Raw genomic sequence first — 20,042 nt, forward strand, 5'->3', positions numbered from 1 at the left:
CAGTTCCAGAAAATTCACCGCCTTCAAGTTGACCTCCTGTGTAGCAAGTGTAAACTCCGCGTAGGGGCTGCCACGTGTGTGTGACCTCACGGCACCCTTGGCAGATGAGGGCTTTAGGAGGTCAAGTCACTAAGTAGCGGCAAAATGAAAATTCAGAAAAAGCCAGGATCTGACGTGAGTCCTGGCTTTTTCTCAGTCAGGAGGCTCTTGGCAGCTGAAGTTCCCCAAGGAGGGGAACCATGGGACTTGGCTAAAAGGGCTGGGGTGCTGAAACCCCTTTGAAAGGCTGTCTCTCGCTTACAGCACCCCAATCGCCTCTTAACCCTGCCGTGTCTTGTCCCTGGGGTTTGGACATCCATCAGGTACTTACTGTCTGCCAGCTGTTCTATGCCAATCTGTGCCAGGTGCTGGAGAAACAGATTCTTGACCAAAATCTCCAGCTAAGGAAGCAGTTTGGACATTGTCCCTTCCGGGTGAGACTGGGGCACTGGGAAGGTTGCCCCTGGGTAGAAGGAGGGTCACAACCTGGTCCTGGCTCCTCTGCAGCTGCCTCTGCTTTTCTATTAGCTTCCATGGATCCTCTTCCCCCACCAGCCCCTCCCACCCCCCCCTAGGGAAATGGGACATTCTTAGAATTCTTAAGGGCTCACACAAGCCCTGATTCTCTGCCACTTCCTCCCTCCAGTTGGGGAGTGGGGTGGGGTTCAGTGAAGCCAGAGGCCAGGGGCAGTTTAACCCCTTCGTGGCTGCACCACGTGAAGCTGGATTCCGGGCCCCAAGGTTCCTTTGGGGGCATCTGCTGAGCCTCTGCCCCTCCAAGGCCGAAGTGTGGCAGAGCCCCGAGCCTGGCATGGGTGGCAGGGATTGAGGCTTTCTCATGTCTCTGCCTCAGACTCTAGTAGCCTAGAATTCAGTGAGCGATGGGAGTTGGCGAGAGAAATCAGAGGCTTGTCCTCGTTCTCTCCATATCTTCTCAGCCTAGTGCCAGAGTCCCAGCTTAGCTGTTCTACCCTCTCCCAGAGAGGTCGCAGTGAGTGGGGGTGAGGGCTCCTGCAGGTGTTGGGGTCTCCAGGGAGGGACAGAAGATGAAGCATCTCTTCCTGGGTGCTGTTTCCCCGAGGTTCTTGCCACCCCCCTCCCCACCCTGCCTGAGAAGCAGGTTGGCCCCTCATTCCCTCAGGCCTTTCTCACTTCAGCTGGGAGGGCGTCTGCTGAGCAGTGGGTCTGGCCCACACACCTGACCTGGTGAGTTCAGAAGAAGCCAGATGTAGTAGGCCTGGCCTGCAGGAAGGACCCTCTACACCTGTCCGACCTTCAGGTTCTCCCCGGTTATGAGTCCTCCCCAGGGATGCCGGCCCCTAGACCAAAGAGGGCAAGCCCCTGCCACGTGCCAGGCCCTGTGCTGACGTCCCCTCTCATTCCCTCCTGTTTCCTTTCTGCCTCTGGCCCCATCTTTCAGTGGCATCCAGGTTTCTAAATCTTGGGGTTTCCCAGGGGGTAGCTGTGCCCTCACCCCGCTCCCAGCCTTGCCTTGTAGACCTCAGGCCTGGCTTCCCTCCTTCTCAGCCGCTCTGGCGCAGACCCAGAGGGGCTGGTGATCTCTACTGGCACTTTGCCAGGGAGTGGGACCGTCCCCCCTCGGTGGGTGAGGGTGTGACTTTGGTGTGCAGGGAGACTTCTACGGTGTGCCTATTTTTGGCCAGTCCCTGAGCCAGAATCTTGCAGGGGGAGGTGGTCAAGAGAGAAGAAGGCTGGCTGTCATTCCCTGGTGGCTTCTCAAGACTGAGATTTTAAAATGTTCCAGAAAGTGACTGTGAGCAGCAAAAAGGCCTCTTCTGTTTCTCTCCTTGCACCAGACTTGTTTCAGGGTTAGACAGGAAAGAGAATTCAGGCGAGAGCTTACAGCCAGCCTGCTGGGCGGTCAGGGGCCCCTACAGATGGGCCCTTAATAAACACGTGCCTGGTGCGTATCCAGATGCACGTGCTTGGGTGTGGGGTCGGGGAGAAATGCCAAGGAGTCAGATGGAATGGGTGGCGTGTGTGTTCACAGTTCCCAGACCCAGCCACCCTGGCACTGCTGTGGCAAGGGAGAGGTGTGCCTTTCCTCTTTTGCACAGTGGCTGGAGGTACAAGAACCACCCTCAAATGCTTTCGCGAAACTTCTAGGTAGGTGGGGCGAGCCTGCTGGCTCCCTTGGTTAGAGGAATATTTATGCCCTCGATTATTTGTTTTGTAAACTATGTTTTGTGAAAGTGGGGCTGATGTGTCCACACCCACAAACCTGCCCCTTTGTCTCCATGCCCATAGTCCAGGAGTGTGGAGGTCGTGGGTGGATGGGGTGCGGGTGGGGAGAAATGGGCCTGTTCCCTCCTCCTTGGGAGCCAGGAGTTCACGGAGGCCACACATGCCAGGCAGAGAGGGGAACCAGCTTTTGGGGGTGTCGAGTGTGGGAGTGGACATGGGCCGGGAAAGGAAGAGGGGACACTGAAGCACCTTCTGACTGCAGATTTCCGGATCCTTCTGTCAGTTTCCTTGAGCTGTATGGTGAGGGGCGGAAGAGGGTGGATGGAGATGGCCGACTCTGGAGAACAAGGGACTGTTGCCCTGCTCCTTCCCTCAGGTGTCAGAGTGTGGGGTGGGGCCTGTGCTCCTGGGGTTGCGGGCTCAGAATGTCTCTAGGTTCTAACAAACTGTCCCGAATCCCAGCTACACTTAGGGATGGGGCATTGGTGGGTAAATCGGGGACTAGGGCCTGGAGTTTTCCCACTTCCCTCTTTCCTGCCTCTGATTGGGAACAGTGGGATCAGATGTCCCAGAGAGCAGGTGCAGCGCTGGGAGCGGGAGTGAGAGGGGTGTGTGTGATGTGTGTTTGGAATGGAGAAGGCAGACTCAAAGGGCCAGCACCCCCCCCCCACTCTCATCCCTAAAGCCTTACACTCAGAGATGTCGGGGCCTCGAGGGACCTCAGGGATTTGTTTCCTAATGGCCCACTTTAGAGATGAGGAAACTGAGGCCCAGTGTTTGCATGCCTTCCCCACCTTGGCAGAATCATTTCTCTTTATGTACTCTGCCATCAGGGATGGGTACCAGCTTTGAGTTTTCATCCTGTCTCTTATGCCTGAGGGCTGGTAAGTTCTTCTTCATGTCTGGCCTTGATCTTTTTTGGCTGTTCATTTTTTTTTTTCCTCTGGTCAAACAATGCTTCCTTGTTGCTTCCTGTCCCCACCATTTCAGCCCCTCAGGCCTGGGGGACGGGTGAGAAACTGGGTTAGAAAGGAGCCCCCCCCACCCCAACATGGGCAGTGTTCCCAGCAGGGGAATCAGCAGCTCCTTCCACAGGCAGGATGTAGGGGCTGGTTTTTTTTTTTTTTTCTTTTGGTAAAACCAAAGGCTCCTTGTTGCTTTTGTTGATGTATTTTTGTTCCTCCCTGAACAAAAAGCTGTGGTTTTTGAAGGGGTCTAAGGCTGGAAGGGGCAAGGTTGCTTGTAGAAAGAGGGAGCGGGCTTTCAGGATCTCTGGTCTATTCTGGTTCTGGCTCTGCCTCTGGAATGCGGCTGAGGGCAGGAACGGAGCAGGGCTGTGTCCTGTAAGCTATCCCTGTCACCAGTGTGTCTACAGCGGGAGCCTCACAGCTTCTCAGCATCCTCCCTGCCCTCCTTGCCCTTCTGAACAGGAAGGTGACTCAGGTCCTTAGGGCAAACCCCTGAGAGGCAGAGGACCCTTCTACCTCCATGCAGGTCACTCTCCCCTCTTGAGACACCTGCTTTAAAAAAGTTTTTTTTTTTTTTTAAAGATTTTATTTATTTATTTGACCGATCACAAGTAGGCAGAGGCAGGCAGAGAGAGAGGGGGAAGCAGGCTTCCCCCGATTCGGGGCTTGATCCAAGGACCCTGAGATCATGACCTGAGCTGAAGGCAGAGGCTTAACCCATTGAGCCACCCAGGCGCCCCTGCTTTAGAAAAGTATTAAGGTGTAAGTGGCTTCTGACTCTCCACCAGCCTTCTGAATCCCAGAGGGTCTCTCATAATGACCAAGCTTAGGAACTAGTTGGGCTTGAAAGATAAAGTACTTTGCTCGAGACCCACCCTGCCAAGTGCATCTTTCCCCAGAGCTCTGGGAGCTAGCGGTGTGGGCTGGGGTCCATCTGAGAGAGATGTCAGCCTCCCCCTAGATGGCCGGGGCCCTTGTGGGGAGGGGGAGTGCACTGGGCAAGGTCTTTGTCCTTGACACTGAGCATCAGTTTCTTTATCTGTAAAATGGGCACGATGATAATGCCTGCCTTTTCTAGCCTGAAGCCTTGTGGCGGATTTCAAGAGAGAAGGGGCACAGGACACAGTCTTATCAAGAAGTCACTTGGTGTGCCTGTAAATTCTCCCGGAGGTCCTTGCTGCTGCCAGCCGCTGCCTGATTGGCCTGCCAGTCCCTGTCCTTGCCCTCATAGCTGCTAGATCCCTTCCCCTGGCCTCCCACTCTACCCCCAAGGCTTCCCCTCCTAGTGGACTTGGGCTGTCTCCATGCCCCTCTCTTCCCCAGAGCAGCTGATACAGCAGTCAGAGGCTGGGAGGGACGTCACTGAGGGCCCACTGCTGGGAGAAATAAACAAGGGGCTGGGTGCAGCCTGGCCCACAGAAGGGACAAAGAACAGCTGTGCTCTGCACCGAGCTCCAGGTAGGGTTGGGACACCCAGTTCTTCCCACCCAGGCCCCGGGTTGTTGGTGGGGCTGGGGTCCCAACAGGGTCACTAGCTGAGGTGGTAACCCCTCGTGACCTCGGCAGCCTCAGCGCCCTGCACTGGCTTCCACGCACATCTGTTCATCCCGACTGGGATCTGGGGGTGATGGGTGGGGAGAGCTCCAGCCTGAGGACAGAGAGGGATGGAAAAGGTAGAATTTCCAGCAATCGTCTCTGGAAGCAGGTCAGATCAGTTGCAGCCCTCTTGGAAGGCAGTTGTGTGGGTGGGGGAAGGGCACAGCACCCACATTCGTGCATCCTTCCCCCCAGCCCGAAACACACTCGTGGCACCTGTCTTCCTCATTGACACTGTGTGCGAGGATCGTGAGTTCATAGCCTCCTGGTGTTGCCCTCCTGGGCTCCCCTGCGGCTGAGGACACCCTCGCGTCTGCGCCTCTCCCCCCACCCCCACAGCCTCTCTCTGTCTGCTTCTGCTCCGCTCTCCTGCCTGGAGCTGAGGATGGGGTTGCCATGGGAACCTGAAGCGCAGTGAGCAGGGGAAGGGAAAGGCAGGGTTGTCTCGCCAGGGGCCCGGGGCTGTGGGGAGGGGACAGGTTTGACCCAGCAGGAGGAAGAGATGTCTGCCTGCTCTTCCCTGGTCCAGGGTTGGGGTCCAGGAGGCGGGCTAAGAGATTGGAGGTTCTGGAGCTCCTCTTTAATCTATTTAATTTGATGCAGGATTAAAACCTTCCCCCTCTTCCCCCCCCTTCCCTCCAGATTAAGCTGCGTGAGCATCTAGGCTGGTCTCCCCTTCCCTTCTGATGGGATTGCCTGTGGGGGGTTGAGATCTGGGGGTCATGGTGGTTCCAAAGAGAAGGTGAAACACCTGACGGTCCCATCCAGAGGCCCTTGCTGCATGTTGCAGGGGTGGGGGGCTGTCCTGATACTGCTCTGGTGCAGTGGCAGAGACAGGGACCCACTGGCCCCCGCATCTCAGAGACACGTGCCACTGCGGAGGGCCCGTCTCTGTATTCTGTGGGTGTGAGGAACAAGGGAGCCTCGTAACTGCAGAGTGGGGGGGGGCGCATGTCAGCCGCCTGTGTTGGGCTGTCCTTGGGCCACCAGAACTGGCACTCCATGTTAACCTTGGACATTCAGGCAGATGGGAAAGCCCAGGTGTGTAGACTGGCTTGGGAGCCAGAGCTGCCCAGGAGGTCTTCCCCCTTGGTCCCCCTGCTTTAGGAGCCCACCTCCCTCCTCTGCCAGTGATGGTCTCCTCACCACACCCCCTACCCTGTGACACCTGCAGCACCTGTGACACCTTCACACCTTCTGAAGGGCCCTGATGTGGTGGGAGCGTCCTGTCTGGAGCCTTCCCTCCTAGGACCTCAGGGCCAGCCAGTTCTGCTAGAGATCCTAACTTGGATCCCTCCTGCCCTTTTCTTCCTAATCTCCAGAAACAGACTCCCAGTGGGCCCTCCCTTTTTCTGGAACTGCGGAGGAATTTTGAACGGAGCACTTTGGCTGTGGGTGGCCCAGCTTTCCTGCAGTAGCCTTAGCCCCGCCAGCTGTAGGCACCTGTGTTTACTTTTCTGTCCTCTCCCTCCTTCCCTCTGCTGGAGGAGCAGAGGGCTCTGCCTAACTGGGAGGCAGGACCCAGGTGGGGCAGTGGAGGCTGGGGGAGGAGCACAGCTGGGAGCACCTGGGTCCTGGACAGTGAAACTAGCCCAGGAAGAAAAAGGATATGCTAAACTCACCCAGCGAGTCCGTGGCAGGGCCAGAGCCCAGCTCTGTGTCCATTCTAGTCACCCCTCCCCCACCTTGGTTTAGTTCTGCAGACCCCAGTCCTGCCCTTCACGAGTGGTGGCTCAGAGGGGAGTTCACAGGTAGCTCTTGCTCAGGCCCCCCCCCACCCCCTGCAAGAACCTCCCAGCTTTGGTGAGCACACAGTAGGAGGGCAGCTCATGTCCAGCTCTAGGGCCTGTTGGCCAGGCCAGCCAGGGTGGAACATGCCTGGAAGGAGGCGCTCCGCCCTTTACCTGAGGACAGTCTGTGACTCAGGCATCTGCAGGTGGTCACGGTCGTGGTGAGGTGTCCGTCACCCAGGGCTGCAAATGGCCAGACCTTAGCTCCAGCTCAGAGAAGTTGCTAGCCAGCCCTTGAGGTATCTGGAGCCCCCGTGGACCCGCAGCCATTTCCCATTCCAGCACATTCCCACAGACCAGTGACTCAGGGCTGCCGCTCCTCTAGCTGGTTTGCTGGGGGCCTTTGGCGTGACCCAGGGGGACATGAGAGACTCGAGTTCTAGTCTTGGTCCAGCTTCAGTGCCTGGTGGGACATTCATTTATCCAATACATGTTTGTTGAACACCAGGTTCTGTTTGAAGGAGTTTGGGATAAATCTGTGGACAAAAGAGACCAGAAACCCCTCACATCATGGAGAAGTAGAGAGAGGACAAGAAACCAGTGTGATAAATAAATGAATTATGAAATCAGCTAAGTGCTAAGTGCCTTGCATCACAAAACTGTTTCCTCTTCTGGGAATTGAGGGGACACGACCCGCCTGATCCTGGAGTTCCCTGCGGGCTTCCCTCTGAGGACTGCCCTGGCTCCTGTTACCTCCAAGCCAGTCCTCTTTCTGGGGCACAGGCTCCTGGTCTGCCCTGTGTCTGGGGTCGGGAGGGTTTGGTTCAGGATGCTGGGCCCTGGGGACACCATGACTTACTGGCCATGACTTACTGGCCCCATGCCTTGACCACATTGTTTAACCTGTCTGAACCTCAGTTCTCCCTTCTGTCAAAGCAGGAAAATAGGGCATTTGTGGGGATTTGATGAACTGAGACACTGGGCAAACATCAACCATTGTTAGAGTGTTACCTGTCACTTGAGGGCCTCAAGCTGATTTTCTGACGTCAAGCCGATGTCTCACCTACCTTCCAGTTAAGTAAGACCACGTTAGCCCTTCATAACACCACTCTGGATTGTGTGCATTTTCTCTCTTACCACCTCCTCCAGGAAGCTCCCCCCTTTCCCCCCGCGCCAGATATGCATGTCCCATTCCCCTCTACTACATTTTTTTTAAAGTTTTTATTTTATTTATTTTTTTAAGGTGTTATTTATTTATTTGACAGAGAGAGAGAGAGATCACAAGTAGGCAGAGAGGCAGGCAGAGAGAGGGGGAAGCAGGCTCCCCACTGAGCAGAGATTACGATGTGGGTGGTGTTCAATCCCAGGACCCTGAGATCATGACCTGGGCTGAAGGGAGAGGCTTAACCCACTGAGCCACCCAGGTGCCCCTAAGTTTTTATTTTAATCACCCAGTGCTCATCACAAGGGCACTCTTTAGTCCCCATCACGTTTTTCACCCACCTCCCAACCACCTGCCCCCTGGTTAGCCATCAGTTTATTCTCTAGAGTTAAGAGTCTGTTTCTTGGTTTGTCTGTCTCTCTTTTTTCCCTTTGCTCATCTGTTTCGTTTCCATTCTCCTTTACTTCTGTCTCCATATCCCTCCTGCCCTTCCTCTGCTTGGTTGGTCTTCATTTCTGGCTTTAGCTGGATGCTTTGTTCTGGCCGCCGGCTGGTGGGGCTGTCCTGGGCAGCCCAGGCCTCTCAGCCCTGCTGGACGCTAGGTTCTAAGACATGGATTCTCTCCAAACAAGGGTCATCTGAAACCCTCAGACACTGTCCCCAGGGCCTCCCTTTGGCTCAGGATAGCTCTCCATGGCCAGCCAGCCCCTCAGGCCTAATATGTCTTCCTGGTTTTGCCCCGGCCAAGTCTGAGATGTGCTTGCCACCCCTCAGCCAAGGCTGGTACACATCGTGGTCCTGCTGCTGGGCAGGGCAGGGGCTGCCCATGGATAAGAGGAAGTTTCCAGGAGAGTCAGGCCTGTGAGAAGCCTAGAGGTTCCTACCCCTTCCCCAGAGTGACCTTCACTCTTTCTTTCTGTCCTCAGACACTACCCCAAGCAGTCCTTCACCATGGTGGCTGACACCCCGGAAAACCTCCGCCTCAAGCAACAGAGTGAGCTCCAGAGTCAGGTGAGGGGGCGGGGCAGGCCCTGTGGCCTGGCGGGGAGAGCGGGGTGTTGTAACCCCCGGGTTTGGCAAGGTCTCCTTCCTCCTCCCCACTGTGGTTACTCAGCAGGGCTGAGGTGCTGAAATCCTGGCATTTGCCATGTCTCCCTGCCCCCACCCCCACGCCTGGTTACTTCATATTTCCTGACCTTATCAAAGGAGTGGAGGAAGTAGGCTCGAGAAGTACGGGTGTCTGATTCTCTCTGCTCCAGGAATTTCTTGTGGGGCCTCTGAAGCCCGCCTCCTCCACGAAGCTGTTCCCTTCTCCCTCCTCTCTGCTCATACCCACCCTCAAAGGAGGGGACTCACCTCTCCAGGCTCATGCCATCGGAGGTCCACCCTCCCTTTATGGCCATGTCTCCAAAGCCCCTCAGAGGGCGGGCTGCAAAGGGGGCCTCCCCCTGGGGGCCTGTCCTACCTTTGTCTCCTTGGGCCTGATTTTTGGAGCCCGTGCTTTGTGGGGAGTGGGGTACATGCCGCTGTGTTGGGGAGGAGATGGGTTCTTGTCCAGGCAAGACTCTGAATTTAGGGGACAGTGAGGAATAAGCAAAGAATCCAGAGCCCTGGGCCCTGAACAGGACATTCTATCTGGAGGTCTGGGAGGGCTTCTGGGACCAGGCTGGCCTGGACTTTGTGGGGAATGGGGCTTCTACAAAGACCCCTTGAGGGACTTACTAAGTGCGCAGGGTGCCCAGGGCCAGGAAAATGTTGCAGGCAGAGGATCCCCCTGGGGCCACAGGGAGGATTCTCTCCTGATCCCCCTGGAGTGGGCTTCCTGCTGTCTGGCGTTTACAGGACCTCTCTGGGTCCCTGTGTCCCAGGAGGTCCTGTGAAAGAGAACCAGCCCTGTGCTCCCTAGGGCTTTACATGTGTCCTCTGGCAGCTGGGAGGAAGGTGCTGTTTCTCCCGTGGTGCAGATGAGGAAATAGCCCAGAGACATGAGAGGACTTGCTAAGATCATACCGGGTAGCGGCAGGGGTGGGAAGACTGTTGACTGCTCCGGTCTTGAGCGCCGAATGCCCGGGGCATCTGGTGCCCTTGGTTCTCACGAGCCTGAGCCCTTGGCAGGATCACCCCCACTCCAAGGAAGAAGGAAGGGATCCTACGGACTTTGAAGTCTGGTTTGTCGAATTCTGAGACTTGTGTTCTTTCCAGTTTTCCACCCAGCTCCCTCAGGAGAACTTATCTCTACCTTGATAATAAACACGTTAGTTCCTGGTGCTGCTGAGAATTACAGCTTAGCACAGTGCTTATAGTTACTTTTTTGCCTCATTCATCCTTGACCCCACTCTGGGAGCCATCAGATGGGGGAACGGAGGCTTTGCCTATTGACACGCACAGTAAGTGAAGTTTCAGGATCCGGACTTGGGAGTTTTTCCACTCCCAAGTACAGTGATCTTGACCATGTACAGTCCCGGTGAGGTGTGAGGCACAAGCCTCGTGTGTGTCCCACAACAGCTGGGAGCAAGTAGGGGAAGCTGGTTTTTCCCTAGGTGGCAGCTTGCAGCTGCCAGCCTGGATGCTGCCCCTGCCGGGCATGAAACCCGCAGTTGGCGGGGAGCTGGTATGGACACCGGACCTCTGCCCGCGGAGGAGGGCACAGGCAGTCCAGCTGGCAGGGAGAGGGCCTGAGGCAGCCCTGGGGCCTGGACTGGGTCTGCGCGGGGAAGATTTTGGCCAGACTCTAGCTGGCTGCTGATGTCCACCCAGGACTCCCCCATCCTGGAGAGGGGCCCCCTGGGGCCAGAGGTGGAGGAGGCTTTGGGGAGTATGCAGGCCACAGCATCTAGGGTGACCTGTACTCACTCCACAGCTTGAGAGGGGCAGTCAGAACCCCAAGTGGTGGGGGCCCCAACAGGGGAACCTGGAAAAAGAGATGTGGGAGGGGCTGTCAGGTCCTTGGAAAGGTGCAACTGCCAGCGGTGTGTGAGAGTGTGTGCACACACTCAGGCAGAGGGAAGGGCAGACACACACACACACACACACACACACACACACACCCCTACTCTCAAGAGGAGAAATTCAAACCCTGTTAATTCCTTTAGCTTTTATCAGTCCCACAAAGGCACGGCTGTAGCCCTTTCTGGCTCTGGAACCAGATCCCTGAGGGGCGGCGTATGTAGGAGGAAGCAACAGGAGCTCAGGCTCCCCTGTGCTCCTCTGGCCCCCTCTGCCCCGCCTCCACTCCCTGCTCCCCAGGGCCTGGCCTGCTGCTTGCTTCCTGGGCCTCCAGGCTCCTGTCTCTGGTTGGCAATTCTGGGCAGTGCCCAGGAATCTGCATTTCGACTGCCCTGGTGATTCTCATGCGCCTTTTGCACTTTGTGAGACTTAGAGCCGGACTTGAGAGGGGCAGTCAGGAAGCTGGGTGGAAATGCCTGGAGCTCACTTTGCTTCTGCTCTGAGCGGAGGGGTGGGAGCGTCAGGGAGTCAGGGCTCTGCACTGAGGACACGGCTCTAACCTGCATTGGGCTCTAACCTGCATTGGGCTCCTGGGCCTGGAAGCTGGGGTAGGCAGAGAGGATAGAGGCTGGGGCCCTGTCTTCTTTGCAAGCGTGGGTCTGTGGTCTGAGCCTGGCTGCTTTCCTCTCCTAGCTTTTTTCAGAACTCCCTGATAAAATGGGGACAGCGAACCCCAGTTGCCTAGAGGTTGGGGGCTGGGCTCATGCGCTGAGGTTTGGAAGGGCTGAGTGGGCCTGGCCCGGGGTGGTGACAGGTTCTGGTTCCTGTGGCTCCTGTGGGGGCAGGGCTGGCTAGAGCAGCTTGTGGCTGGCGGGAAGGGAAGTGGGAGCCTCCTCTGCCTACCGTGCCCCACCCCACCAGGGTGTCACTTGGGCCCTTTCCAGGGCCCCTTCCTGGCCTGCATGCGTGTGTCCCAGCCCTCCTCAGTCTCTGAAAGCTGCCAGTGCTAGTTCAACTTTATTTGTTTTCCTGTGTCTAGATCGGTTCCCAAAGTGGTACTTTGGGTGTCTGGGACACCTGGAGCCTCCCCTGCGGGGGAGGTAACCACAGAACTGACCAGAAATGACCCTGTGGGTGGTCCTGCCCAGGCCTGGCTGAGGCAGGAAAGCGGAAGCTGGGGCCCCAGCCGCACCCCCTCCCCAAGGCAGCTCTCCCTCCCCCAGCTCCAGGCTGAGCAGAGGCTACATCCATGTGGCCCCCGGAACCCAGGCAGAAATTCAGGGAGAATAAATCGCTCTTTCTTGCCCCCATCGTCCCACCCTGTGGCGCTGTACAGTCCCAGGGCATTGGACAGTGTGGTCTGTCCCCAGCACCGCAGGCAGCAAACTTGGTGTCACTCTGACCTGAGCCTGCTAAAGGTCAGATCCTGGGTCTGCCACACCAGCTTGTGTGACCTTGGGCAAACTGTTTCACCTTCCTGAGCCTTCGTGCCTTCATCTGTAAAATGGGGGTTACCTTTCTCCAAAAGTTGTTGTGAGGATATAGCAGATGTTATGAAGGACATATAATATCATTAGGATATAGAGGATATTAGTGTAGGGTAAGCATTTAGAGCAGTTCCTGGCATAGAGTCAGGACTCAATCAATGTTCACTACTAACTATTCTCTTAGAAAGGGGAGGAAATGTAGCCTGGGCTCAGTGAAGCTGGGGAGTAGACACTGACCTTTTGATGATTGCTTCCAACACTGACCTTCTTCATTCGCTCTCCTCCCCATCTGTGTCTTAATTTTCAAGCTGGTTTCTTTTCTGTTAGAAGGAGGTAAGTTACACAGTATGTGGGCCTGGCACATAGGAGACACACAGTAAGCACTGTATTTTCTTTTTTTCCCAAAAAAGAAATGGCGCTGTATTCCCCCCCCCCAAATTTTCTGGTTTTGCTTTGTTTTATACTGGTTTATTTAGGAGAAAAAAATTTTTGTTAAAGTCACGATCTTTCCTCTTATGTTGGGTCAGCAAAACGGTGACTTTCTAAATTGTGCTGTCTGTTTGATATTTTGTGTCTATTCAAGTCACCTATCATTCACGCCACAAACACTTACTTGTACCTACTTTGCTGGGATAAATAATGAACAAGATAGACCCAGGGAGTTATTAATATACACGTGTAGAGAAAGTAGAGCCTCGAGGGCCCTGTTTGGTGGGTGGGAGGAGCCTCGGCCTCAGACCTGGCCCTGCGTGGGGAATTTCCAGAATGGGCGGCCCAGGCAGCTCCCAGACATGGAGTCATCTGTCCCCAGAGCAGAGTCGCCCCCTGTCCCTACCACAACTGGGTTGAATGACCTTAGGCAGGTTTCCTCCCTGAGAGACCACCCCCCACAGCATCCTGCTGAACCATCCCAGGTGAAGGCAAACAGTCCTGCTTGGGTGACCAGAGAACCCTGAGGGAGGGGCTCTGGGCAGTGTCCTCCCCCACACCCCCTGGCTGTCTACCTTTCACTTCTGCCACCCACTCCAGCCCCAAAAGGCCTCACAGAGAATCTTCCTCACCTTGATCTTCATAGTTAAGACCTGCAGGTACTTAAAAATGATCACAAACTCCAGAGCTGGGTGGGTTTTTAGAGATCAGTGGGCCAGCTCCCCCCCCGCCCCCCCCCCCCCCGGCTCAGTCCAGAGAGGGGGACTGGCTTGCCTAGTGACACACAGCCATGAGGGCATGGCTGACCTCCCTCCAGCCCTTCTGCGTCCGGTTCCACCCCAGCCCCGCCCTATCTGGTGGCCTGTGCCAGGAGTGAAGCACATTCTCCTTCCCCAGCAGGGAGGGAGAGGCAGTTCCTGAGCCTGGGAACTAGCTGACATCATTGTAGTGTCGCCATGGCAATTATTCCCCTGGATTAGGGGCCTGACCCTTGCAGGGCCAGGAAGTGGAGGAAGGAGTGGGGGTCTGGCACGTGGTCAGCACTTGAATGTTGACAAAGCACTTCCACACTTGCCCTCAGCAGCAGCTGTGCGGCCTTGCTTCAGGATGCTCCAGGACGCATTGGCTGCGTTCAAGCCACTGTCTGTAGTTGGCGCCACTGACTGGAATGGGTGGTGCTATCCCCATTTTACAGATTGCAAATGGAGGCTCGAAAGGTGAAGTCATTTGCCCAAGATCGCTTGGCAAGTGGGAGACTGAGCACCCGTTAGGACCAACTCCCTCTGGCTGTTTGCCCATGCTTGGCGTGGGAAGCCTCCTCCCCATATTTTAACTGATTCCCATGACAGCTCTTTTATGGATGGGGAAACTGAGGCCAGAGGCCTTGGATTTGGGGCTTCTGCATCAGGAGCTGTATTTTTCTGACTCCAATGCCTTCTTCTCCCTGATGCTCCCTTCCTAAAGGGTCTCCCTGCCCTCAGCACTAAAGGTCACCACGCTGTTCCAGGGCTTTCTGGAAGAGTTGATGCTGGGGGCAGTTCTGGGCCCTTGGGGGTAGGTCAGTCCATGTATTACTGCGTTAACTTGCAGTCTGATGGGAACCGGCACATCCAGGCCTTGGTTTTCAGTCTGTATCAGAATGAAGAGGCTTGTTTAAAATAAATAAATAAACAAGGGCGCTTCTGAGACCTTGTAGGATCGAGAACCCCTTGGGTGGATAAGCTGGGCTCCAGAGGATGAACAAGGACCTCTGACCCTTGGGCGGTGTGCCGAGGAACTGGCGGGCGTGGCCGGATGAATCCGAGAGTGTTGTCGTGGGTTGGGTCAGGGTGCAGCTCAGCGGTGTGGCCAGGTGACTCCTGACTCCACGCCTGTGAGCTGCCTGGGCATCCCATCCTGGAAACTCCCGAGGCCCCAGGCCTCGTGTCCTGGGCTGACCTGCTTCTAGGACAGTACACACACACACACACATACCCGGAGGCAATCCAGGCAGCTGGTGGGGCTGGAACAGCTGGTGGCTCAGGAGTGGACGGTGAAGTCTCTGGAAACCAGGGAACTGTTCTGTGTCCCATGGGCGTTTCTAGCCTCCATTCCGTTCTTTAAAACCCCCCGGGGAGAACGAGATATTTTTCATATTTCAATTCCATTAGCGTTCGGGAAGTCCTTTCTTAGGTCTGACTCGAGTCCCTCTGGTACTTGAGTTTCCATGAATTTCTCAGGAGAGGAAGGCAGTGGCGGAGGGTAGGGTTCTTTCCCGGAGCTTGGAATGCTGTTTTGAAGTCCTGTCTCTGCCCCCACCGATGTCATCCCCTCATGCAGCATTGACCTTAGAAGCAGGCCTGGCAGGCTCCAGGAAGCCGCTGGGCCCGTCAAAGGCTCATTGATGGAGTCCTTCCGAGTGGCTGTCTCTCCGCCCTCATTTCTGGGTGCCAGCTTTGTCGCTTGGCACAGCCTTCGCTCAGCTGGGCGCTTCAAGACTTCTCCGGGTTCTCGGTGGGTCAGGCCACATCCTGGCTAGGGTGAGGGCTGGGGCAGCCTTTGGAGCTCTGGAAAGTACCTTCTTCCTATAGCTTTCACAGAGGATAGGCCAACGGGGAAGGGACGGGAGTCAGGCAGCCGAGAGTTTGCACCCTGGTGATTCTGGACTTGATTTCCGAGCTATATGACCTTGGCAGGGGGCTTTGCCTCTCTCTGGCTTAGTTTCTTTATCTGCAAAACGGAGCTAGCAGACTTACTTGAGATAATTCATGTAAAGCACTTGGCACTCAGAAGGCACTGAATACATTTCCATGGGTTATTGTTAGTAGTCGAACACTTTTTGGCTAAGGCTCCTGCTTTGACTTCGGGGTGCAGGGGCGGTGGACGTCACTGCAGGGAATTTCTGGTCAGGGTCTCCGTCCTGACTGGTTGTTCCGTTGGAGGTGGCCGTGGGCTGGGGCCCTCTGCCGCCCCTGTCTTGACGCTAATCAGTCTCCCCCTCTCGGTCCTCCAGGTGCGCTACAAGGAGGAGTTCGAGAAGAACAAGGGCAAAGGGTTCAGCGTGGTGGCGGACACGCCCGAACTCCAGAGAATCAAGAAGACCCAGGACCAGATCAGTAATGTACGCTCCCTTGCCCGCTGTGGGACCCCCCCACTGCCCCGCTTCCCCGGGCTCGCCTGGGTGACAGCTGTCAAGAAGGAAGGAAGGGTCTAGGCTTCCCACTTGCCTTTTTTCTGTGCACCCCCATATTCCCCCGTTCCACCCTGGGCCCACATGGCAGTTCTACTGGAAAAGCACTCAGCTTTTGTACAGGAAGGGCCCGTGTGCTGAAGCTCTCCCCACCCTCTCTAAAGTGCCCCCCCACCGCGGCTGTGGTGGGCATCAGGGTCCAGATGGTTTGTCAGAGCACAAAGGTCATAACTGGGTGGCTAGGTGGGGAGGGGCCGGCCCCCCTTTCGTCTGTCTCTGGGTGCTGATATTGCAGTATTTCCGCCCTCCCTCGGCCTCCACCCCCACCTCGGCTTGCTCTTCCTTCCTGTGTAAAAACCCCAGCTGGCTTTGCTGGCCGGCCCCGTCCCCCTGGGCTGGGGATGGTCGGTGTGTCTGGAGGTGGCAGTGCTGGGTATAGAGTGTGTGGGTGGTTGATCGCGGGGCCCGTGGCACCTGTGGCCGGAGAATAGGCATTGGTTTCCTGCCTTGCAGAGCCACAGACCTGCCGCCTGTGTATCTGAGTTTGCAGGGAAGCTGCCGGGGGGGGGGGGGGGGGGCGGGGTTGGGGCATGTGCTATGAACCTGGGCTGCAGGGCCCCATGGCCCAGGGTCCTAGGGCACAGAATAGCAGTGTGTGCCCAGCCAGCCTCGTCGGGCGGTTGGGGGGGGGGGTGTCCTACAAATGGAGGCGTGGGCAAACGGTTGTTTTTATGTCTCGAACAGAAAGGAGTAGGCAGGTTGCCTGAGGTCACTTGGGGCAGAGGGTCTGGGATTCAGGCAGGCCCCCTGGGGCACCCATCCCCCGGCCTCCAGAGCCCTCCCCGTGCCTTCCCCCAGCCTCCTTGGTGGCACTATGCTTAGAGTGACTCTGCAGTGGCTCGCGTGGGTTCCAGGGCAAGGGCCTAGGGCCAGGAGAACCAGTCAGGCCCAAGACAGTGGCTTTTAGACTTTGCAACCTACGATATGACATACATTTCACATGGTGACCTACCAAACAGGCCTGCTTATTTATTTAGAGAGAAAACTGAATCAGAGCTTTCCTCGAAGAGTCCTTGGAGAGGATTGAGATATTTTCTGTTCTATTTTATCTGGTAAAGATGCTTGCTGCAGACTTAACTAAATGGGTAACTAAGTGGGTTTTGCAACAAGGCCATTGACCTACGGTTTGAAATTTGTGGCTTGAGGAAATGGAGAGCTTCCCTTGGGCTAGGAGAGCTCAAATTCACCGCACCCCCCCCCACACACACACACGCACTCTCTCTCTCTCTTAAGTAAAACCTGTTTCAGTTGCTTTATAAGCCAGGGCCTGGCCTCTTACCCTAGAGCTTCCCCATGGATGCTGCCTAGACGCTCTGGAGGGTAAGGAGGGTTAAAAAAGGTCTGTGTCTTCCAGCTCTCCACATGACAAGTGGGAGGGAGGGGGAAAGCCTTGGGCAGTGGGGAAAATGTGGAATGGCTCTCGCAAAGCTGGAGTCTTGACTCTCCAGGCCTCTGTGGTGTTTCCATTGCAAGGGCACGTGCTCTCATCTACAACCCCAGTTCCCCAGCACATTTACTCATTGCTTCCAGCCTGTGGCTTTTAGAGGCAGAAGACAAGCGAACCCAGTCATCCCTGCCTCCCTTTCTGGAAGGGTTCCAGAATATTCCATACCCAGTTGTTGGAGGTGTTAACATCTGAGGAGCTCTGGTAACTGAACTCACTGTGGCCAAGACATCTACACCTAAGGCGATAACCATCTTATCATTAACCACAGGGCTGCCATTAGCTGATTGTCCTCTGCTCCAAGGCGGGGGAGGTGGCTTGAACCTGACGGGGTTCTGCTTTTGCAGCTTTAGCTGGGATGTCTGAGGTGTGACCGCAAAGCTGGAGGGCTCTCAGTTTTAGTGAGCGCAGTTAGTCTGTCAGATGTGGCCTCAGTAAACGACTGTACTAAAATCACATGGGAGAGGTTTTTTTTTGGTCTTGTTTTGTTTTAAAGATTTTATTTATTTATTTGAGAGAGAGCGAGAGCGCACGCACAGGGTAGGAGGAGCAGAGAGAGAGAATCTGTGGCAGAGTCCCGGACTGAGCACAGAGCCCGATGCGGGGCTCGATCTCACAACCGTGAGATCATGACCTAAGCCCAGACCAAAAGTCGGGCACTTAACCAGCTAAACCACCCAGATATCCCGATGTGGGAAGGTTTATTGGCAATGCAGGCCCGCAGGCTGGCTCCTCATAGGCTGTCTGACTCAGCATCTCTGGGAGCCCGGCCCAGGAACCAGCATTTTATTTTGTTTTATTATTATTTTTTTAAGATTTATTTATTTGAGAGAGAGTGCAGTGGGAGGGGCAGAGGGAGAAGGAGAGAATCCCAAGCAGACTCCTGGCTGAGTGGGGAGCCCGACGTGGGGCTCTATCCCATGACTCTGAGATCATGACCTGAGCTGCAGTCAAGGAAACAGCATGTTAAGCACATTCGCTGCGTTCCGGGGATGCTCAGTGAAGTTTGGGAATGGTTACTTAAAAAGCTTGAAAAAGGGGCGCCTGGGTGGCTCAGTGGGTTAAAGCTTTACTCTGCCTTCAGCTCAGGTCATGATCTCAGGGTCCTGGGATCGAGTCCCACATCGGGCTCTCTGCTCAGCAGGGAGCCTGCTTCCTCTTCTCTCTGCCTTCCTCTCTGCCTACTTCTGATCTGTCTCGTGTCAAAGAAATAAATAAAATCTTCAAAAAAAAAAAAAAAAGCTTGAAAAAGCTTTCTCGGGGTGCCTGGGTAGCTCAGTCATTGAGTGACTGCCTTCGACTCAGGTCATGATCCCAGAGTCCTGGGATCGAGCCCCGAATCGGGCTCCCTGCTCCACGGGAAGCCTGCTTCTCCCTCTCCCACTCCCCCTGCTTGTTTCCCTCTCTCGCTGTGTCTCTCTCTGTCAAATAAATAAATAAAATCTTTAAAAAAAAAAAATGCTTTCTCAAGCCTTAAGTCAGGGATTGCCAGGCCCGGCCACATCCCCAAACTCTCAGGGAGCTCGAAACCATGCTGAGAGCCATTGTGAGGTTGCCCCAACCTCCAGAAGATTTGGGGGCAAAGATAGTGTTTAGAGAGAGCCACACCTTTTGCTTAGTATCCAAAATAGTATCCTCTGTGTGGCTGGTCACTAGCTTGTCAGGTTAGCATCTGGCGACCCCCAGCTGCTCCCGGAGAGGTCAGACCATCTTGCAAAGGGATGAGATTGCGTCCCCAGAGGAATATGGTTAAAGGCCTTGGATGCGTATGGTCTATCATCCTTCAGATCAGTGTGGTCAGTACAGTTACCGTCTCTGTAAAGGCAGACCTGTCCGCTTTCCTCACTATGGCTCAGGAAGAGGCAGGGGATAAAGCTTGGTTGAAAAGTTGGGCCATTGTCTGGTACTGAGAATGTGTGAAAACTTTTGAGGTGGGGTCCAGTAAGTTGTACTTCTGGGGGAATTGTGTCTTGGTTAAAGGCATGGAAAGGGTTGGGAGGTCAGGGCTGTGTGTTCTGGGATGCAGCGTATCCTTCTGGAAGGACCGTTGGTCCCGAGCGCCAGTGGCTCTAATGCACTGGGAAATTTTCACGGCTGAGCCCCTGCTAAACAGTCGGGAAGTTCTGGTTTTGTTTACCTCCATATCTTCTTATATATTGATTTTCTGTATACAACCCTGTGTCTTTTTCTGTGAAACCTAACACCCAGTAACACAGAGTGAACACCTGTGCTCACTGTGCAAGTCAAGAAACATTCCTGAACTCCCCCCTCCCCTGCCACAACCCGAACTCCTCTTAGAATAGAGTTTTGTGGGTTTTTTTTTCTTTTAAGATTTTATTTATTTGACACAGAGAGAGAGAGATCACAAGAAGGCAGAGAGAGGGAAACAGGCTCCCCACCCACAGGTCCCAGGACCCTGAGGTCATGACCTGGGCCAAAGGCAGAGGTTTAACCCACAGAGCCACCCAGGCGCCCCAGCATAGAGTTTTTAAAGTGCTAAAAACCTAGCTCTCATACAGTGAGCACCTCTCCTGTATTTCACTTAATTAATTATGCTGGAGGTTAGGACAGGCAGATGTGCTGCCTAGTCAGTGAAAGAAAGTGCTGGATACAGTGAGACCGGAACTGGTTAGTACCCTGCTGTTATCTGCAGAACTTGGTAATGTTCTACAGGACCATAAAACCATAAACTTCGGGAATATCTTTGCCACAGGCAGAAATGCTTTGCGTTTATATCAGTGAAAAATAATGAGCAGCCCATATTCTGGTTAAGTTGGCTTCAGTCTTTAGGGGCTGGGCCTAGTCAG

At 55.1% G+C, this 20,042-nt stretch overlaps 1 protein-coding gene across 1 annotated transcript in view; it reads left to right on the forward strand.

Annotated features, from left to right (window-relative positions):
• The window catches only part of LASP1 (LIM and SH3 protein 1), a 38,026-nt gene that overhangs the window by 7,956 nt on the left and 10,028 nt on the right, over positions 1-20,042 (forward strand). The window contains exons 3-4 of the mRNA XM_080825724.1: positions 8,627-8,711; positions 15,555-15,662. Of these exons, the coding sequence (XP_080681850.1) occupies positions 8,627-8,711; positions 15,555-15,662 (193 nt within the window). The remainder of the gene's footprint in view (positions 1-8,626; positions 8,712-15,554; positions 15,663-20,042) is intronic.

The sequence above is a fragment of the Martes martes genome (assembly GCF_963455335.1).
Source record: "Martes martes genome assembly, chromosome: 16".
NCBI lineage: Eukaryota > Metazoa > Chordata > Mammalia > Carnivora > Mustelidae > Martes > Martes martes.